Source organism: Vicugna pacos, chromosome 22 (genome assembly GCF_048564905.1).
Source record: "Vicugna pacos chromosome 22, VicPac4, whole genome shotgun sequence".
In the NCBI taxonomy this organism is placed as follows: Eukaryota; Metazoa; Chordata; class Mammalia; order Artiodactyla; family Camelidae; genus Vicugna; species Vicugna pacos.
Window position 1 is genome coordinate 27,468,620 of NC_133008.1, and position 19,954 is coordinate 27,488,573.

The 19,954-nt window shown below is 47.6% G+C and overlaps 1 protein-coding gene and 1 long non-coding RNA gene across 3 annotated transcripts in view; one reads left to right on the forward strand and one right to left on the reverse strand.

Moving 5' to 3' along the window:
- Positions 1 to 2,337: 2,337 nt before the first annotated feature.
- LOC107033713 (uncharacterized) lies at positions 2,338 to 5,678 on the reverse strand. The gene is made up of 3 exons (XR_001459228.3): positions 5,494 to 5,678; positions 4,720 to 4,857; positions 2,338 to 3,962 (listed from the first exon to the last, which is right to left on the reverse strand). It is a non-coding gene; the product is annotated as an uncharacterized lncRNA (long non-coding RNA).
- A 119-nt stretch (positions 5,679 to 5,797) lies between these two features.
- The window catches only part of ELAVL1 (ELAV like RNA binding protein 1), a 34,242-nt gene continuing 20,085 nt past the window's right edge, over positions 5,798 to 19,954 (forward strand). The window contains exons 1-2 of one of the 2 annotated variants that reach the window (XM_072947800.1): positions 5,798 to 5,964; positions 16,959 to 17,149. In XM_072947800.1, the coding sequence (XP_072803901.1) occupies positions 16,978 to 17,149 (172 nt within the window). In that variant the 5' untranslated portion in view covers positions 5,798 to 5,964; positions 16,959 to 16,977. Of the gene's footprint in view, positions 5,965 to 6,293; positions 6,315 to 16,958; positions 17,150 to 19,954 lie in introns of those variants that run through there. The other variant, XM_006206327.4, reaches the window with a different exon arrangement.

The following is a 19,954-nucleotide window of genomic DNA, read 5'->3' on the forward strand; positions in this document are numbered from 1 at the left end:
TCCTGGAGGTCAGAAGTCCAAGGTTAGTCTTACCAGGCTAAAAATGCAGGTACCGGCTGGGCTGCGATCTGGAGGTGCCAGGAGAGGATCTGTTTCTTGGGCTTTTCCGGCTTCAAGAGGCATACATTCCATGGCTCCTGGTCCCTTCCTCCACCTCCAAACATGTCAAAGGCATCAGTTCTCTGCTTATTACTGTCACAGCTCCTCTGATCCATCAGCCTCCCTCTGGTAAGAGCCTTTGTGATTACATTGGTCTCATGCAGATAATTCAAGACCACCTCCCATCTTCAGAGCTGTATCTCATCTGCAAAGTCCCTTCTGCCAGGTCAGAGAACTCTTCACAGGGTCCTGGAGATTAGCACGTGGACCTCTCTGAGGGGCCTGTTACTCTGCTCACCACAGCAAGATTAGCCTACTTTTTTCTGAAAAGGGTTCGATAGTGAGCATTTTAGGCTTTGTGGGCCATACGACCTCTCGGCTAGATGATTTTTGGAACCTGGTGCAAGATAAAAATATGCGGCTCCTCCATTTGTAGGTGAAGCATTTCAAAACAGCTGCAGCAGGAAGTGCAGGGCCCTGTGTGGTTGCCTCATTTGTGCAGCCCCGAAGCAGGTCCTGCTGGAGCAAGTCTGCCTCTGCCGTGGTGGCCTGAATATAGCCACGGGCAACACGCAGATGACAGCTGTGGCCGTGTTACTATCAGGCTTGATGGACGCTGAGACTGCGTTTCATGGAATTTTCTCATGTCACAAAATGCTCTACTTCTCTCGGTTTTTTCCCCACCATTTAAAAAAATGGAAAAATCATTGGCAGCTCACAGGCTATACAAGAAAAGGTGTGAGTGGAAGCAGGCTGTAGTCTGCCAACTCCTGGTCTGATGTGTAAAATCTCAAGTTCTCTGCCTGACTCTCTGGGGTCCTTTACAGCCGGACACAGACATCTCTCCAATCCCACCTCACTGTCCACTTCCCTCACAAGCTGTGTCGAGTGTGTCTACTGCTCCCTGCTCCCTGAACCATCCTCTGGGAGAAAGCTATGCCTGTGCTCCGGCCAGTCCCTCTGGCTGGCAGCCCCTTCGTCTTACTGTCCTCCTGCTCAGCCATGGCCCTCGTGGGAGGCAGTGTTCTGTACCTAGCCCTTGTCACATTGGCTGGGTGCATGCGTCCTCCTCTGTCTCGGGGCAGTGATGTCTTCAAGGGCAGGAACCCAAGCCGAGTTGCCTTTGTGTCTCCTGATCGCACAGATCCTCCTGTGTGCTTAGAGGGGTGACAAGAACCACCTGGGACTCTGGTGGCTGAAGTGTACTCTGATTCTGAGCCTTAAGAACCAAAACTATGCTTCTTACTGAAAAAACAAAAAGCAAAAAATAAGAACTCCTATCTCAAATTCAGACCAGGGAAATAAAAGTTCTCTGGGACTAAGTAAACTTGGATTCAACTCTGGGCTCTGTCCTTACTAGACATGTGCACTTGGACAAGTCACCTCACTTGCTCTTAGGACAGGGTATCTCAACTCACCATGACCAGCCAGACCTTATGTATCCTACCCCTTTCAATCCTATGAGCCACCAGCCTTTTCTCAGTTCCTAAGTGTGCCAGGCTCCTGCCTGCCTCAGGGCCTTTGCATTTGCTGTTCTTGCTACCTGAAACATTCTGCTCCCCTTTGCCCGGTGACTTGCCCTTCCTGTCTCAGCTGCAACACTACTGACTTGGCAAGTCTTCCCTGGCTGCCCCCAACAGAAGTCAGGTCCTCCTGTTACACACTTTGCTGGCACTCCGAACCTCTGCAGAGTGTAATTATTTGTGTAATTTCTTTTTATTATTAATAAGAATAAGACTTAATAAGTGCTTTATGCCAGGCTCTGTTTCAGAGATTTGAAAAGTGAGTGATTTCACCAGTCAGAATGGCCATCATTTTAAGCCCACAAACAAAAAATGCTGGAGAGGGTGTGAAGAAAAGGGAACCCTCCCACACTGTTGATGGGAATGTAGTTTGGTGCAGCCACTATGGAAAACAGTACGGAGGTTCCTTAAAAAAACTAAAAATACTTACCATATGATCCAGCAATCCCACTCCTGGGCATATATCCAGATAAAACTAATTCTAAAAGATACATGGACCCCAATGTTCATAGCAGCACTACTTACAACTGCCAAGACATAGACGCAACCTAAATGTCCATCAACAAATGACTAGATAAAGAAGATATGGTATATATACATAATGGAATACTACACAGCCATAAAAAGGAAATGCCATTTGCAGCAACATGGTTGGACCTAGAGATTATCATACTAAGTGAAGTAAGTCAGAAAGAAAGACAAATATCATACGATATCACTTATATGTGGAATCTAAACTATGACACAAGTGAATTTATTTATTTAACAGAAACAAACTCATAGACAAGGAAAACAAATGTATGGTTACCAAAGGGGAAACCAAGGGTAGGGGGGTAAATCAGGAGTTTGAGATTAGCAGATATACACCACTATATATAAAATAGATAAACAACAAGGTCCTACTATATAGCACAGGGAACTATAGTCAATATCCTGTAATGAACCATAATGGAAAAGAAAAAAAAAAAGTGGGTGATTTCATTTAGTTTTCACAGTGCCCTCATAAAGTATTATGCTCACCCCTATTTCATGGAAGGGGAGGCTGAAGTTCAGAGAGATTAAACAACCTGCCCAAGGTTGCACAGCTATTCAGTGTTGGAGCTGCCCTCTTAAGCCTGTTCTCCCAAGATGACTGTGAGTTCCACGAGGGCACTTGCCACATCTGGTCACTGGTGTATCCCCAGGGCTGAGCATCTATACCAGCTGCATTATGGGCGGTTACAAAGTATTGATAACCTAAAAGAAGCAACACCCCAGTAGCAACGAGCACTCTGAGTGCCCAGATCTTGGTTTCTAACACTGTTCTCTACTAAAAAGAACCAGGCTTGGAGAAATGGCTGATGCTAGGACTAGGGCAGGAAATATACAAATTGAGCCTGGAGCATCTTGTAGTAACAGAAAATAAGGAAGTGCTCCAAAGGAAACAAATAAACAAAAAACCCAAACCAAAACATCTGTCATACATGTTGTGTAATACAACGTGTCAATGGCCAAAGGAACCAACTGAAAGGGCTCCCAGTGGCCAAAGATGGAGCAATTTAAGCACAAAATAAATAAAGCAGTACTGAGTTATAACCCAGAGTATAAATATCCAGGAGGCCATATTGATATAATCAAATGATTAGATAAACTAATAAATGGGGGGAGAAGACTCAAGTCTTTCATGCAGAAGAATTCCAAATAGTTTACGTAGCTATCCACCCATATGGAGGGGAACACATGTCTCCACTCTAGATGTGGGCTGCACATAGTGACTTCCTTCCAAAGGTAAGCGGGAGGAAAGTAAATTATAGTAGAGAAACCTGACAAATAATAACTCAAGTGACGAAGGCCAATATCAACAGGCACAGATAAAGCTGATAGTACGTACACTTGATATGCGTGATGAGAATGGTACTTTCCCTCTTCGGTCCTCCTCCCTCAAACCCATCATCCTGGTACTATCATGAGAAAAATACCAGACAAATTTCAACAGAGGGACATGCTACCAAACATCTGTCCAGTCATTCTCAAAACCATCAAGATCATCAAAAACAAGGAAAGTCTGAGAACCTGCCCAGCCAAGAGGAGCTTAAAGAGACAGGACAACTAAGAGAATAGATCTTAAAAGTTCTCATCACAAGGAAAAAAAATGCAACTATGTGCCGTGATGGATGTTAATTATTAACCAAACTTACTGTGGTGATCATTTTGCAACATATACATATATCAAATCATTATGTTGTAAAACTAATACAATGGTATATGTCAATTGTCTCTCTTTAGAGAGAGGGAGAGAGGTAAAGAGAGAGAGAGAGAGAAGGGAAACAACGAATGAAATGTGGTATCCTGGATGGGATTCTGGAAGAGAAAAAAGACATTAGGTAAAAACAAAGGAAATTAAATAAACTGTGGTTGACAGTGATGTAGTGATACTGTATCATACAAATGACCAAACAAATATATCGTACTAATGAAAGGTGTTATAAAGATGGAAAACTGCGTGTAGAGAAAATAGTAACTGTATTTTCTGTGCAATATTTCTGTAAGTCTAAAACTCTTCTAAAAAAGAATAAAGTATATTAATGATAACAAGCACAAAGCATAGACGAATGAATCAAAGACGTCATTATTCATCATGGTGACAATGATTAGAGCGCCCGTCTTACAGAGTCTGTGAGGACTCCACAGAATCCACAGACAGCACTGAGCACACAGTACAAGCTCCATTCAGAGTGCAGGACTTCTCACCATTCTACTAAATCTGTGCTGCACACTATGGGAGCCACAAGTTCTAGGTGACCAAATTTACATTAAGGAAACATTAATTTAAGTATATTAAAAACTCAGTTCTTCAGTGGCACTAGCGATATGTCAAGTGCTCCAAAGCCACAAGGAGCTAGTGGCTAATAAATCAGACACTGCTTATTAAAAAGATGCCACAGAAAGTTCTATTGGACAAACACTGCACAAAACAATAAATGACATGATTATTTGTTCAGTGATCTTGACTCCTTCTGCAAATCCTACCTTCTCAACCTTCCTGACAGCCCCCGTTTCAAATTGAAACCTCTACCCTCCTCACCTGTGCCCTATGTCCAATCTACTTTCATCTTACCATTTTTTCAGCATTTGGGGTAGAATCTGCTCGATTTCTTTTCTACCTCTCCGTCCAACACTACACAGCCCAGTCCAGTAGCCACAGAAACTCTGACTGCTGAGCCCTTGGAAAGCAGCCAGTCAAAGTTCAGACCTGCTGTAAGCATAAAAGACACACCAGATTTCACAGGCATGTAAAGTAAAGAAAAAAGGAAAATGTAAAAACATCCCATAATTTTTATATGGGTTACATGCTGAAATAACAGTTTGGACACAAACTGGGTTTCAAAAAACATAAAAATTAACATCACCTGTTCCTTTTTACTTTTTTAAAACATGGCTACTAGAAATTTTAAATTATGCCTGTGACTTAACATTTGTGGTTCGCTTCTATTTCTCACGGACAGTGCTGGTCTAGAATACCAGCTGTCAGTAAAATTTTAAATATGCTTATATTTGTATTGGACAGAGGCAGTCTAGAATGTCAGCCAAACAGGCAGGTGTTTTCGCCTATTCACTGCCCATACAATGACTGACACACAGTAGGAGCTTAATTAAATTTTAATGAATGGATGTTGGGCTGTGCCTCTGGGAACCCGCCTGCACTAACAGTCAACAAAGATGGAACACTGACCACGTCCCGTCCCCCCCGCCTCACTACACCAGATAAGGAAACTGAGGCCCCGCGAGGTGACATTAGCCTCTGCCCAACGGCACGTAGTGCGGAAACGTCGGGGCCGGGATTCGAACCCGGGTCCTGTCCCCACAGCTCTGGCGCGCTGACCGTTCCTACCTTGCAGGGTGGTGATGGCGGCGGGACAGGCGGGCGCGAGACACACAGCATGCGCACCGCAAGAGCGCGGCTCTTCGGCCACCGCCTTCCGTCTGCCTTCGTAAGCCTGGCCCCAGGCGGCCCTCTCCGCGGCCATCGCCAGCCATCCGCGTCTCAGCCTGCCGCCGAGCTCTTCGCAGGCGGCGCCAGCCGGAAGTCCCGCCTCCCCTGCGCGGCCCCGGGCGCCGCGACAGCAAAGCCGGCCAATGAGAAGCGCGCCGTGGCGGACGCCGACCAATGGGCGCGTGCGCCGGGGGGGCGTGTCCGGGCCGCGGGCCGGAGCGGGTCGTGCGCGCTGAGGAGGAGCCGCCGCCGCCGTCGCCGTCGCCGCCGCTGCCGCCACCGCTACCGAGGCCGTGCGGAGCCGTTAGCGCCGCGCCGCCGCCGCCCGCCCGCCCCGGAGCAGCCCCGGGCCCGCCCGCCCGCGTCCAGGTGAGGCGGGAGCCTTCGGCGGCGTCCGACGGGGTAGGCCGCGGCAGGCCTAAGCTCTCCTGGCCGGGCCGCGGGCGCTCGCGGGCGCTCGCGGGCCTGCACCGGCCGAGGCCCAGGCCGCGCCGGGCCGGGAAGGGGACGCGCGCGGGCCTTGGCAAGCGGGCGGAGGCCGGCCGGTGTGGGCGCCGGCGACAGGCCCCGGGCCGGATTCCTCGGCCGCCGCGAGGGCCAGGCGAAGGGGACACAGCGTGGGCACGCGCCTGGTGGCCAGAATCCACGGCCTGGCCCGGGTAGTCTTGCAGGCCGGGTATCCGGGGGCGGGAGAGCAAAGCCAGAGGCGAGGGAGTGGGGTGAGTGCCTTCAGCGCGCAGAGGTCACGGCCCACGGGCTCGCTTCCCCGGGAAATCCTACAGATTCTTTTGTGGTCCTTGTCAGAGGACCGCGGCCGATCTGAGGTCCTTTTAGAAGTGTGCAAACCCTTCAGTATGTATGAAAGCCCTAGAAAAAAATATTTTTGGATGCCATCTCTAACAAAGCTGTTTTTTGGGGCGTGGGACGTTTGGATTTGTAAAATGTGTATGTGTTGAAAACACAAACTGCACGCAATTGAACAATGGGGGATGGATGCTCTCCCTTCCTTTTCCGGTGTCCTCTGCTGCTCTGCTTATTAAAATGGGCTCTAATACCTCCTGTGTGCAGGACTGGTGGGGAAGAACTTCTACAGGCGCTTCCCTTGGAGGACCAGAGCCCCCCTGGCGGAAAGTATTCATGTGGGATCCCGATAGCTCTTGCTCCAGAAGTGGGATGATGGGGAGATGGATGCACTAGAGAAGGGTTTCTCAACCTTGGCACTACTGACATTTTCGGTCTGATCATTCTTGGCTTGGGGAGGAGTGGGGCTGTCCTCTCTATTGGAAGATGTTGAGCAGTAACCCTGGCCTCTTCTCACTAGATGCCAGCAGCATCCTTGCTCCCCAGTTGTAAAGATGAAAAACATCTTCAAGCATTGCTAGAAGTATCTCACACACGTGTGTGAGAACCACCAGTAGACTAAATGATCTTTCCCTAAAAGTTCCCTGGGCCCCATCTCCGATGCTTTTGAATCTAGTGCTCCCAGGAGGTTGAACAAACTCAACAGTAGGAGCCTCAGTTCTCTTATCTGTAAAATGGGATGGATGAGAATATTGCTGTGCAGACTGAAGGGTGTGGGAAACCCTTAGCATCGCACGTGTTCTGTGCCTGGTAGTCACTGGATATAAGTTATAAATAGTTGACACTATTTAGTGAGGATTTACTACGTGCTCTACACTCACAGACATTTATCTCCAGCCCCTGAGATAGGTGCTATCATAATTTCAGCTTTAGGGGTGAAACCGAGACTTCAATAGATCATTTAATGTGACCAGTCTTACACAGAAAAGTGGCTGATGGCAGGCAGGATTTGAACTCAGGCCTTCTGACCCAACGTCCTTACTCTTAACCACCAGATTTTACCGCTCTTCTAATCACAGGGTCCAGGGACATTCCTTTCAGTTACCATTGAGCATCTTCTGTTCCAGAGCGCTGTGCTGGAATCTGTTAGAAAATTTTGCAACTTCAAGGTCCATGAAGAAACCAAGATAGATGAACATCTCAAAATGTGGAAATAAGTCATGTTTATGTCGAAGCATTGGTTTGGAAGAGGCAGAATTTCAGTTTGGATGTGTTGAGTCTGAGATGATGGGGCAGCAAGTGGAAAAATGAGAGAAGAGTTAGGAAAATACCATCTTCCTAATGCCTTGCTTTTGCCTCACTCCCTCCCACTTCCCACCTCTATCATCTTTCCACACTCCAGCAAGAGTTGTGTTTTTAAATGCAGATCTGATTATATTACTCTCAGTTAAGTGTCTTTGGATGTAAAAAAATTAATTTTTTAAGCCTCTTTAGGTCGCTTAAAAGCTAAAGTTTGGGATCCCAAGTCATGCACGTTCTGACCCTCGCTTCGTTTCTCATTTCACCTGATCATAGGCCCTAAATGCCAACCCTCTCTGCCTGTTGCCTCCACTGCCTGAGGGCTGTTCTCCTCCACCTAGAGATCTCTTCCTCATGCTCTGTGGCCCAGGTCAGAGCTCACTCACCATTTGAAGCCTCCCCTAGCTGCCACTCTTATTCTGTCTACCCACACTGGAATCAGCTGTTCCATCGTTTGTGTCCCCATCTCATTCAGTTGAATCAAATTAATGCTGAATGGCCAGAGAAGTGCAGTTAGCTCTTTTCGCCCGTAGATGGCAGTAGTGAAGCGGCGAGGCTGACCTGAGACTAGGTCGGGGGAAGACCAGAGGAAACCAGCCTACCGAAGGGAAGTTAGCCTTGCTTCCCTCCTTTTGCCAACTCTCTCTGCCCCGCTGCTGTGTCCCACGCCCTGTGCTAGACTGGGGAGGCACTGGCGATTGTAGTGTGGGCATAGATCCTTTTAGCCTACTCTGTTGAGTCTGGTGGTGGTTATATGCACTGGCTGGTGTGGAAGTACAGAAAAGGAAGCTATTAACTTAGCCTTGGTGGGCAGAGGAGATCACAGAATGTTTCCTGGAGGAGGTGAATGTGAGGGGTGGGGAGGAGTTAGCCAGACCAAGACTGTGGGGAAGGGCTTTGTTGGGTGCAGGAACAGCACAGCAAAGGCATGGAGGTGGTTACACTGTGGTTCAGGGAACCATGTGGGGTCTGGTATTTCAGAGGTAAGAAAGGTGACATGAGTGGTGACGAGAGGACTCATGTAGCTTGTGTGCAGAGGGCTTGGATGTTGTCCTAGAGGCCAGGCCAAGAGTGGCTTTTGGGCAGTTTCAGTTCACAGGGTGAAGGAGTCAGGTCTGCACAGAGGAGGAAGAGTTGGAGGTAGTATTGCTAAAGGCCAGCAGACCATTTTGGAGGTGATTATTTTCCTGCAAATAAGAAAAGTCGCGACTATAACCCAGGCTGTAGTGGTCAGGAAAGAGAGGGGATGGGTTTGAGACGTGGTTAGAGGGTAGAGGACATAGGACTCTGGGTATTTAGTTGTGGGATGTGAGCAAGAGAGAACAGCGGTGGATGCTTCTGGGTCCCTGCCTGAGCCTGGTAGGTGAATAATGGTCACTAAGAAAGAGAAGGCAGGAGAAGGATCCATTTAGAATGTGAACGTAGACCCAAAAAAAGCACATCACTTGAGTAGAATGCATGTCATGGATATACAGACAGGAAGTGGGTGGGTGCCAGAAGTCAGTGTCTGTCAGTATGTGTTGGCAGGACTCGCTTATCTGATCACTGTCCATTTTCACTCAACCCAGAGCCTCAGTGCCCTGGCCAATCAGCAGTCACTTAAAGATTGGACACGTGAAACGTGACCACTTGTTCCTTGTTGCGGGAAACAGGGATAAGTGAAAGAAACTGCCTCCCAGAGGAGTTCACAACCTGAACTGGGGAGAAAACACACAGATGGGTGAGATTAAGTAATAAAAGGATGAAGCAGTGGGGAGTGACAGCCTTGAGAGTATTAAGAGAAATGATTGTCCATTGTTTGGGTTGGTTTTTGATGAAAGAACTGGTGTCCAAACTGGTTGTTGTAATCAGGGAAGCATGGACAGCAGTTTCCGTGTGCAGCCAGCAGCCTGAGTCAGTAAGAGAGGAGGCAGGCACAGTGAGGTCTGGAAGCCTGAGGGGACCGGTTTGGGCAGGCAGAGGGTCAAGAAGGTGAACTTGGAGATGAATCTAGAAAAGCCTGCCAGGGTCAGGTGGTAGAGGCTTTCTGGACACAGTTGAGAGGTGAGCTGGGAAGCTTGCTTTTCTGAGTGAGAAATAGGGGTGAGCAGAGTAGTCAGGAGGCTTTTGCAGCCCTGAGATGGCCCGGAATGGCCTGAACTTGAGTCTCAGGACTAGGACAGCTTCTTTATCTACATGCCCACTGCCTTGCTCGTGCCTGGCACCGGGTGCACTCCGTGTGTGCTGGGGGAGGGAAGGGTTAGCAAGGAGCTCAGAAGTGACTGGATCCAGCCATCCATCAAAGAGGCATTCATGTCAGAGGAAAGATTTACAGAAGGAACAGTCCAGAACAACCCAATGGCTAGACTGAAGACACTATGAACAGAAATGGGGAGACAGAAGGAACAGGAGTGATTTGGAGGGAGAAGACCAAATTGGGCTTAGAGACGCTCAGTTTGAAATAACCATGTGAGGAGAGCAGTTAGGAGTCATTCTAGGCAGAAGGTGACAGGGACCTGAATGCGGATGATGGCAGAGAGGTGGGGGAAGCGAGGTGTCTCAGATGTAAAACTGGCAGAACTTGGTGCTCACTTTGCTTTGGGGGATGGAGAGAGCTGGCCTGGGGGAAAAGTGTGTGCACCACCAAATGCAGTGATTCAGGGGGAGGAGGAGGTGTGAAGAGGGGTCTAGGGCAGGAGGGGAGGAGATGAGGGTGCTTGCAGCTGGAGACCGGCCGCTCAGGAGACAGACTCTCACCTGGATTTTGTCAGTAAAGTAAGAGTAAGAGGGCAGGACTGGAATAAGGTTCATGTCTCTGGTAAAGAGATTAGTAGGCCTGCTGATTCGTTCAAGGTTCTCTTTGTGATTGGTGAGTGAGCGCTGACTACCAGCAAGATCTTCCACATTCCATGGGGTGCTGTGAGCATGAGCCCTGGCGGGTGAAACCACACTGGCTTCCATGGAACTGGGGTCCATTAGAAATGGCATCAGAAGTGTGGGTGGTTTCCAGGGCCCCAAGGGGAAAGGGTTGAAAGTGTTCCTTAATGGACCTGGAGGTGAGCGATGAAGGGATAGCTTACCAAGTGTCAGGAACTGCTGGGGGCTGGTGAAGCAGGTGATACCACCCCAGTTTGCAGACAAGGAAGCTGAAGTGATGCACCCACTGTTGCTCGGCTGATGAGCAGTAGGGTTAACAGTGGAGCTCAGCTCTGTCAAAGCCCGTGCCGTACCCTGTTGCTCTGCTGCTCTCTGTGAGAGTCCTGGAGGGGTCTTGACAAACCAGAAAGAAGCCTTAGCAGGGCTGTGGATCTGATCAAGCCTCCTTGGGGCCTGTGGAGCACTTTGACTGGGCCAGACCCTGGGATGCACTGATCTGCACGTGCTCTGCTTCTCCCCTGGGCTCCTTGGCCTGGTGGGTATGGAATTGCTGTGACTTAGACGGAGCTGCCAAATCCGGGCAGCTCCCCCAACACCTGCTGTGGCCTATGGGAAGAATGAGTAAGGAAACGTAGACCAAGTCGATCTGAGTGAGCCTTCCCCTTGCGTGGCAGTTCTAATTGGGTCAGGTGGTGCCTTTAGTTTTTTTTTTCTGGCACCATAGTGTTTCCTAGGTGACCTTACGTTCCTGAGATTTTTTTTTTTTTACCTTAAAGAACTCAGGACTTTATGTCTAGAAAGGACCTTAGAAATAATTGAGTCCAAGCCTCGTCATATGATGTGTGAAGTGTCAGGGCTGAGCCTGAGGATGTTTGACTATTCTAGTTTTGTTCTGGCCCAAGTAGTTTAGAAAGCCTGCTCTGTGGCTATAAAATGAGACAGACTCTCATGGGTGCCTGATGGAAACCAGTGTTGCTGCTTTACGTATGTATCACCTACATATGTTTTTATGTCATTTATATATATGGATATATCTGTTGCCTATATACGTAGCAGGTACGCTCCTGATGTGAACAGCATCACTGAAGTCATACAGACAACCAGGATTGTTTAAAATAGTGCTATGGGGCTGAAAACCCTCAGAGATCATCCAAACAGGACTTCTCCATGATACATCCCTTACCAAGAAACATTTCCAAATCAGCAGGAATTGCTTTCCTAAACTAAGTTTCCCTTTTTGCTCCCTGCAGTTGACTTTGATCCTGTGGGTTGAGATGGGACAGGATGATCCTAAAAAAGTTAATAGACTCTCAGTACAATTTCTGACAGCCCTTCTTTAACGTAAAAGAATGCACCAAGTACACACGATTCCCAGGTGAGCCTGAGATCCAGTGTCTGTCCCCTTCTCCTCAGTGTACCTGTGTGATGTACCTACAGTTTGCCAGGTTCCCTAGGTTTGCCTGGGGACCCTTAGCAATAGTGCTGTAGCCTTGACCCTCCAGGCTTTGGCTGGTGACGTGGGTGAAAAGCTAACAATTACAAGTTAGAGTGACTGGTGTAGTAACACAGGTTCACATCGGTGGTGGCGAGCACTGAGAACTAGAGCAACCTTGTGTCCCGGGACACACTTTAAAGATCAGTGAGGAGGTGATGGAGAGGCTGGTGAGCCTGCCAAACGGGCAGCTGGATCGAAGGCACAGAAATATGAAGGTCTGCAGCATGCCTCAGGGAGCTCGAGTGAGGGACGTAATGAGGGGACGAGCAGGGGCCATCAGGCTCCATCCTTGGGAAACCGCTCTGTAGTAACAGCTCGAGGGCTGGCCCTGCCACTTATTAACAGTGTGATGACTGCCCCTGAGCAAAGTCCTGTAACCTCTGAGCCTCAGCAGGTGGTGACCTCACTGACAAGGAGAGCCAGAGTGGAGGATCCGGCTTGATGGGGCTGAGCATGGTGACCTGGAGGAGTCCACAGGCTGCCACGTGGAGAGACATGCTGAGTGAGAGGAGACGGGGCCTGGTGGCCTGAGAGACAGAGGGTCAGAGGTGGCCACGACTTGGGAGTCAGTGATGGACAGGCAGAGACCAACGCCTGGTTGTGGTTGGTGCTTTTGGGGACGGGGCTGGTTGGGCCCTGGATTCGATATGCAGATGTGGAAATGTCAGGGGAAGAGACCTGGACAGCACCGAAGCACCGAGAAACTGCTCTTGGGGTTTGAGTTCTTTGTTGTTGCCGGTTGACCAAGAATGGGGCCTGCAGGGGACTGCTCAGCCTAGCCAAGAAACAAGGCTGTAATGCAGAAGTTTCATCTGTTAAGTCTTTTAAAATTATCTTTTAATTCACTCTTTTTGATGTGGAGTTCTTTGGGTTTTGACAAGTGAATAGAGTCTTGTGACCACCATCAAGATCCAGATACCAGAAAATTTTACCACCCAGGAAACAAAAATGTTTCCTCATGCTCCCCATGTCCTGTCAACTCTTCCCCTGCTCCTGGCAACTACTGAGTTGTCCCTATGGTTTTGCCTTTTCCAGAATGGAATCATGTAGTATGTATCCTTTGAGTTTGGCTTCTTTCATTCAGTATTTGAGATTCATACAAGTTGTGTGAATAATAGTACCTTTTTATTGATCATCAAAGGTTGATATTGTCTGTTTTCTGTTTTCTTGTCAGTGTTTGCTTGCTTTTGTTTTTGTTTTAGATGTCCTAAATGGGTCTAAATGGATATTTTGATGTGGTTTTTTTTTTAACATTTTTTATTGATTTATAATCATTTTACAATGTTGTGTCAAATTCCAGTGTTCAGCACAATTTTTCAGTCATTCATGGACATATACACACTCATTGTCACATTTTTTTCCTCTGTGAGTTATCATATCATTTTGTGTATATTTCCCTGTGCTATACATTGTAATCTTGTTTATCTATTCTACAGTTTTGAAATCCCAGTCTATCCCTTCCCACCCTCCACCCCCCTAGTAACCACAAGTCTGTATTCTCTGTGAGTCTATTTCTGTCCTGTATTTATGCTTTGTTTTTGTTTGTTTGTTTGTTTTTGTTTTTTAGATTTCACATATGAGCGATCTCATATGGTATTTTTCTTTCTCTTTCTGGCTTACTTCACTTAGAATGACATTCTCCAGGAGCATCCATGTTGCTGCAAATGGCATTATGTTGTCGGTTTTTATGGCTGAGTAGTATTCCATTTTAAATTTTCATTTCCCTGTTAACTGATGTTGAGCATCTTTTCATGTGTTTATTTGCCATCCATATCTCTTCCTTGGCTTAGGGTCTGTTCACATCTTTTACCTTTTTTAAAACTGGGTTGTTTGTTTCCTTATTGTTAAGTTTTGAGAGTTTTTAAAAAAAATATGTTCTGGAAACAAGTCCTTTTTCAGATGTGTGATAATGCAAATATTTTCTGGTCTGTGGATTGTGATTTTCCTAGCAATGTCTTTTTCAAGAGCAGAGGTTTTAAATTGTGATGATATCCAGTTTGTCAGTTTCTTTTAAATGGATGTGCCTTTGATATGGCATCTAAGAAATCTTTGCCTCACCTAGTATCACAAAGACTTTCTCCTAGAAATTTTTCTATTTTTACATTTTAGAACAGAGGTCGGCACAGTTTTTCTGTAAAGAGCCAGATGGTAAATATTTTCAGCTTTGTGGACCATATGGTCTCAGTCACAACTACTCAACTCTGTCACTGTAGTGCAAAAGCAGCCATGGGCAATACATAAACAAATGAGAGTAGCTGTGTGCCAATAAAACTTTATTTATAAAAATAGGTGACAGGCCAAACAGTTTGGCCCGCAGGCAATGGTTTGCCAACCACTGGTTTTTTTTTTAGAAAACTAACTTTTTACCAGGCATAAGGACACTCCCACCCTGACCCTCCACCTCTGGATAATGAGAATGGGGTCATTACTGCCCCATTGATCATCCATGAAAGCAGGGTGAGGGAGAAGGCAGAATAGTAGATGCCTAACTCAGAACAAGGGTGAAGAGAGAGAGGGATAAAGGGCAAAAAAGAGGAAGGAAGAAGAAAAATGTTTGAATCACATTTTGAGCAAACTTCAGTGTGCATTTCAATTTTTCACAGTTACCTTTGTACTTTGGTTCAGGCTTCAGCAGATGTTTCTGTTTGTTCATTTGTTTTTGAGCTAATCTAGCTTAAAGTCTCATGGCCACAAGCTGTTCAGCAGATTTGTGGAGCTTTTCATGATGAAACCCATTAGTGCCATGCTTTCTACTGAAAATTGGTATTTATTTAGCCATCTTTAGGTTGTGTCCAGCGTTTCAGTTTTACCAGCCATGGGGTTTTGTGTTCCTTTCATGTATTTCCCTGCACTCATGATTATTTCTGTAGAACAGTTTCCTACAGCTCTGAGTCAGAGGGTCAAATTTACGTTAAACATTTCTCTAGGCCCTGCCATGTCACACTCACATCAGTGGTGTGTGAGGGTGTTTCTTCCCCCCTTATCCTTACTTGCACTGGGCTGTATCCAGTGTAACTATTCCACTGGACTGAGTTCCATCTTACTGACAGAAGGTAGCATCTCTTTTTACTTTGCATTTTCTTCATGAACTTGAGCTGCTTTTCATGGCTTATTAGCTGTTTGAATTGCCAGCATCTGTTAGTTGTTACTCAGATCCTTTGTCCACTTCTCTGTTAGTGACATGTTGCTTTTTCCCTGTTAATTTGTAGATGCCCTGAATCAAGTTTTCTCAGTCTTGGTAGTATTGACACTTTGGGCTGGATGATTCTTGGTAGTGGGGCTGTCCTGTGCCTTGTGGAGTGTTTAACAGCATCCTTAGCCTCTGCCCACAAGATGCCAGTGGCACTCCACCACCCCCAGTCTCGATAACCAAAAATGTCTCCAGACACTGCCCGGGGCCCCTGGGGGCAGAATCGCCCAGGGTGAGAACCCCTGATCTAAGTCATGTGTTAGGGAGCACGTGTTTGTCCCTAGTCTTGCTGCTTGTCTGTGACGCCTTGTGCCATCTGGGAGTTTTTAACTTTGTGAAGCCTAACTTTCCAGTCTTTTCTTACTTGGCTTTTGATGCTGAACTGTTTTATAAAGAGCAGGGAGCACAGAACATTTTCAAAGAAAGAAATAGTTAGAGGTTGGGCTACTTGTGCCTGCTGTGTCTGGTCTGGCAAGTGAGGGTGTGCACAGGAGCAAAGAGCCGGAGGTCTCCTCCAGGAAACAGGGAACCAGACCTAATTCCTCTCTCTGCGTTGACTCAGGGGCAGGTGGGAGATCCTGTGCAGGGGGTGTGCTCAGGTTTTTATACAACTGCTGGCAAGGCTATTTTTAAAGGAGGCTAAATGCTCTTGATACTGAGCACTGGGTTTTCAAGCATAAAATCAGAGCCAGGCAGTAGGAATCTAGAGGAAGGGGGTGGGCTGCCCCTTGAGACCTTAGGCTGGGTGGGCAGTGGGGCCTTTTTCTCAGTGATGACATTTTGGCCCTACAGGGTGCCTGCTTATCTAGAGGCGGGGGCATGGGACATCTTGGACTAGGCAGCCGCACAGCAGTGCTTGTGAACAAAATCTAGAGCGAGAGGTGCTTTCAGAAGAGGGGTCTTGATCCAACTCTACTCTGAAGTCATTTCTGTGCTCTGATGTTTGTCACTGAAGGTAAAGATTTGTGCAAGTGGCCAAAGGTATTCCAAAGCCTGCAAGCTTTGAAGACCAAGTTCCTCTCCTGGTAGAGAATCTTAACTTCTTTCTTGGCTCAGTTGCTGTGCCTTGGGAATAAAGGGGTGTAAGGAACCACTGTCTGGGTGGTCTGGGCTGGGCGCTCAGGCCCGCGGCTCAGGCTCCTCGACCTGCAGCTGCGTCAGTAGTGCCCATGGGGACGAGTGAAGCACTTAGAGGTCTTTGGAACAGTCTCGAGGGACAGTCCATAGGCTTTCTCTGGGGGCTTGAGTTGTGCTACAGTTGCATGTGGGTTCGTTCCTTTGAGGCCCTCCTCGTAAGTGGAAGTGGCTGAACTTGGAGTTGTTTTGTTTTTGTTTTCATAGACTTCAGAGACCGTATAGTATGTAGCCTTTCAAACTCTTCTCTCACTTGACGGTGTGCAGTTAAGACTCCTACATGTCCTTGTGGCTTTCTAGCTCATTTCTTTTTGGCACCGAATAAGACTCCGCAGTGTGCACGTACCAGACGATAGGAGTGTGTCTTTCCATTCGCCTGCTGAAGGGCATCTTGGCTGCTTCCAGTTTGGGGGCAGTTATGAATAAAACTGCTATAAACATTCCAAGTGCAGGTTTACGTGTGGACATAAGTTGAACTTGTAGTGTTGAAAAGAAAAATGTCTTGGTACAGTTGTGGTCATAAGTGTTGCCTCAATATTCTGCAGTGTGAACATTTGGAATTTACTTGATTTTTTTTTTCTCCTGCAGATTTTTTTTTAAAAATACAATGTCTAATGGTTATGAAGACCACATGGCCGAAGACTGCAGGGATGATATCGGGAGAACAAATTTGATTGTCAACTACCTCCCTCAGAACATGACCCAGGATGAGTTACGAAGTCTGTTCAGCAGTATTGGTGAAGTTGAATCTGCAAAACTTATTCGGGATAAAGTAGCAGGTAAAGAAACAGACACCTTTTATAAAGGGGGTACGTGCGGCCTCCTGCTGAGCACTGTCTTCTTTGCTTGTGGCTCTGCAGTGTCCTCAGTGAAATGACAGCTGTGAAGTTTCATTTTTATCTCAACTCTGTTTTGCCACTGCCCTGGTGTCAGACCAGACATAGATTCCCAAAAGAGGGAAAACCCATCATAAGAGAGTGAGTAAAAATTGAGACGGTGAGAGGAGGGGAAATGTGGGGACATGAGAAATGGGGACCATTCTGACAGCTGGAAGGGACCAAAGAATGGCACCCTGGCCTGGTGTGGTCCCATGTGTGGAAGGGACTCTGGCCAGCGCCCTGCCCAGGGCAGGCCCAGGCAGGCCCATCCTGCCTCCCCAGGCCCCCATACAAGGCCAGGCCCGAGGCAGAACACTGAGTCCCCTGTGGGCAGCCCTTTGTTAGGTTTGGGCCACCCTGTCACACTATTAACTTCAACATCTGAAACACACTGAGCTTGAACTCTTAGGGACTGGATCAGGGCAGTGGATCACAGGCGGGCTGTGGGGTTGGCCGGCCGGTTCAAAGTCCCACCCTCTCGCACCCTTACAGTGTGACCATAAGCCTCTAAGCCTCAGTGTCCCCATCTGTAAGGTGGGCGTGGTGGCTCCTACATCCTGATGCTGCTTGCCTCATAAGGGTTTGCAGAAGGCCTGGTACCTGATAAGTCTCCCTCTATAGATGGGTCTCTGTTCTGAGACCCTGGTTTCAAGGACCCTGGAGAAAAACATGGCAAGACTGGGTGCTGTGAAGCGCTTCTTCCTTTCTTTTCTTCCCAGGGAGGAACATTTTAGGGAGCTCTCTTCCTCCTCTCCCTCTCTTCCCAGCTCTGCTGAGGAACGAGCAGTCCTCCTGGGTGGCTCTGACTGCCGCCTTGGGTTGTGGGACTGTAGTTCCTGCACTGAGAAATAATTTCAAAATGAAAAGCTGTATTTATTATGGAAATACAATAATATTATGTTCACATTTATGTGACAGTAGAGGAGTATGTTGAACCCCATATACTCATTGTCCTGCTGCATTGAACCCTCAGCATTTGCCAGTGATGGAAAATGCCTGTCCCCAGGATGACTTCTGTAGAGGCTGGCCGACCACTGTACAGGGAATTAGTTTATCAGAGGGGGCTTTGAACTGAAAAGTCCTTTAAGGACACTTCCCATTCTGAGAGTCTGCGATTTAATAAATGTCTTCAAAATGGGAGCTTTACATAATACACAAAATTGAACAGCATTAGAATGTTCTAGAAGGCACTGTCTCTCCAGTTCCAGGAGGACATCCTGAATAAGAGAGTCCTTGTTCAGAGGGGCTTAGAGATTCTCCTGTGCTGCAAAGAAGTCCTGCCTTTCTCTTTTTGTGTTCTGGGGAAGGGAACACTCGGCCCCGTTGGCATTCCTGAGTGCTGCAGGTGCTCGCCGACATTTTCATAGTACCTGACTTCCTTGTCTCTTGGTTTGTGGTTTTCAGAGTAATGTGAGCTGTGTTCATAGGAACACTTAGCTTTGGTGTGATCTGTCCAGAGAGAACTGGTTTGAGAACCAGTGAAAGCAGTAAAAGTGTAATTTGGAATTTATCTCAGTTCAGATACAAACTTTTTTCCTGCTTTTTGGGCAAGATGAGTGGAGTGCACCAGGAGTTGTAGGATAGGGGGCCTGGGCTGGCATTTCAGCTCTGCATCTCACTAGCAGTTCTTTTAATTTTTTTTTATTTAAAAAAATTTTTTAAATGGCTGTACTGAGGATTGAACCCAGGACATCATACATGCTAGGCACGCACTCTACCACTGAGCTGTACCCTCCCACCCAGTTCTTTAAATTGAATGAACTTAACTTTATGAAGAACCTACTGCATTCACTTTTCTCCTGCTACTTGGTGTGTGAAAACTGCTTCGAAGCTGGTCCCGGGGCTGTGGCCTCACAGCTCACTCCCCTTTGTCCCTTATGACACCTTTCCAGTGAGACCCTAGACATGCATGGTTATGTTCATCTGATGACCTTCTCTCAGCCTGGCTCAGGCTGCCCACCTCAGAGAGATTCTCACATCCTGGCGGACGGGCACCCGGTCCAGTCAAACCCCCAGCTGACCTCAGCTTGTACCACGGGCGTCCCGTGCACAGCAGCCAGTTCAGTGCATTTTCTCCGCTCAGGCCCCTTCCTCTCAGGTGATGATTGCTTCCTACTTCAGTGAACGTGACAGCCATTTCCACCTCTCTCCCGGATCCCTTCCCTTCTCAGCAGCCCAGGAACATCAAGTTATGCATGTACCCACTTTTCTGAGCCTTTCCAGGATCACCCGCCTGCATTCAATCATGCTCTAGTCTCTGCTTTCTTTGAAAAAAGTCCTTGCTAGGTTTCTGGACTCACTCCAGCTCAGAGGTTCTCCACTTGAGCACAGTCGATGTTTGGGACTGGGTAATTTCTGTGGGGGGCCATCCTCTACGTTGCCGGTGCCAGTGGCACCTTCTGAGTTATGAAAACCAAAAAAATGCCCTCCTACATTGCCATGTGTCCCCTGGGGACAGACCCGCCCCTGAGTGAGCGGCCCTGTTCTGCTGATGTCCTCCTCCCTCCTGTTCACAGAGCTGTCTCCTCTGTCTCCTCTTCCTTTTGGGAGCTTCGTCTTCCCTTGGCTTCCGTGAGCCCCCCCCACCCTGGCTTTCTCCTACCTCGGAGGCCTCCCTCTGCCTCTCTTGCAGCTCCCTCCCAGCCATTAACTTAGGCAGTCCTCGGGTTGTTCCTGAGCCTCCTCTTCCTAAGCCAACACTGGGGT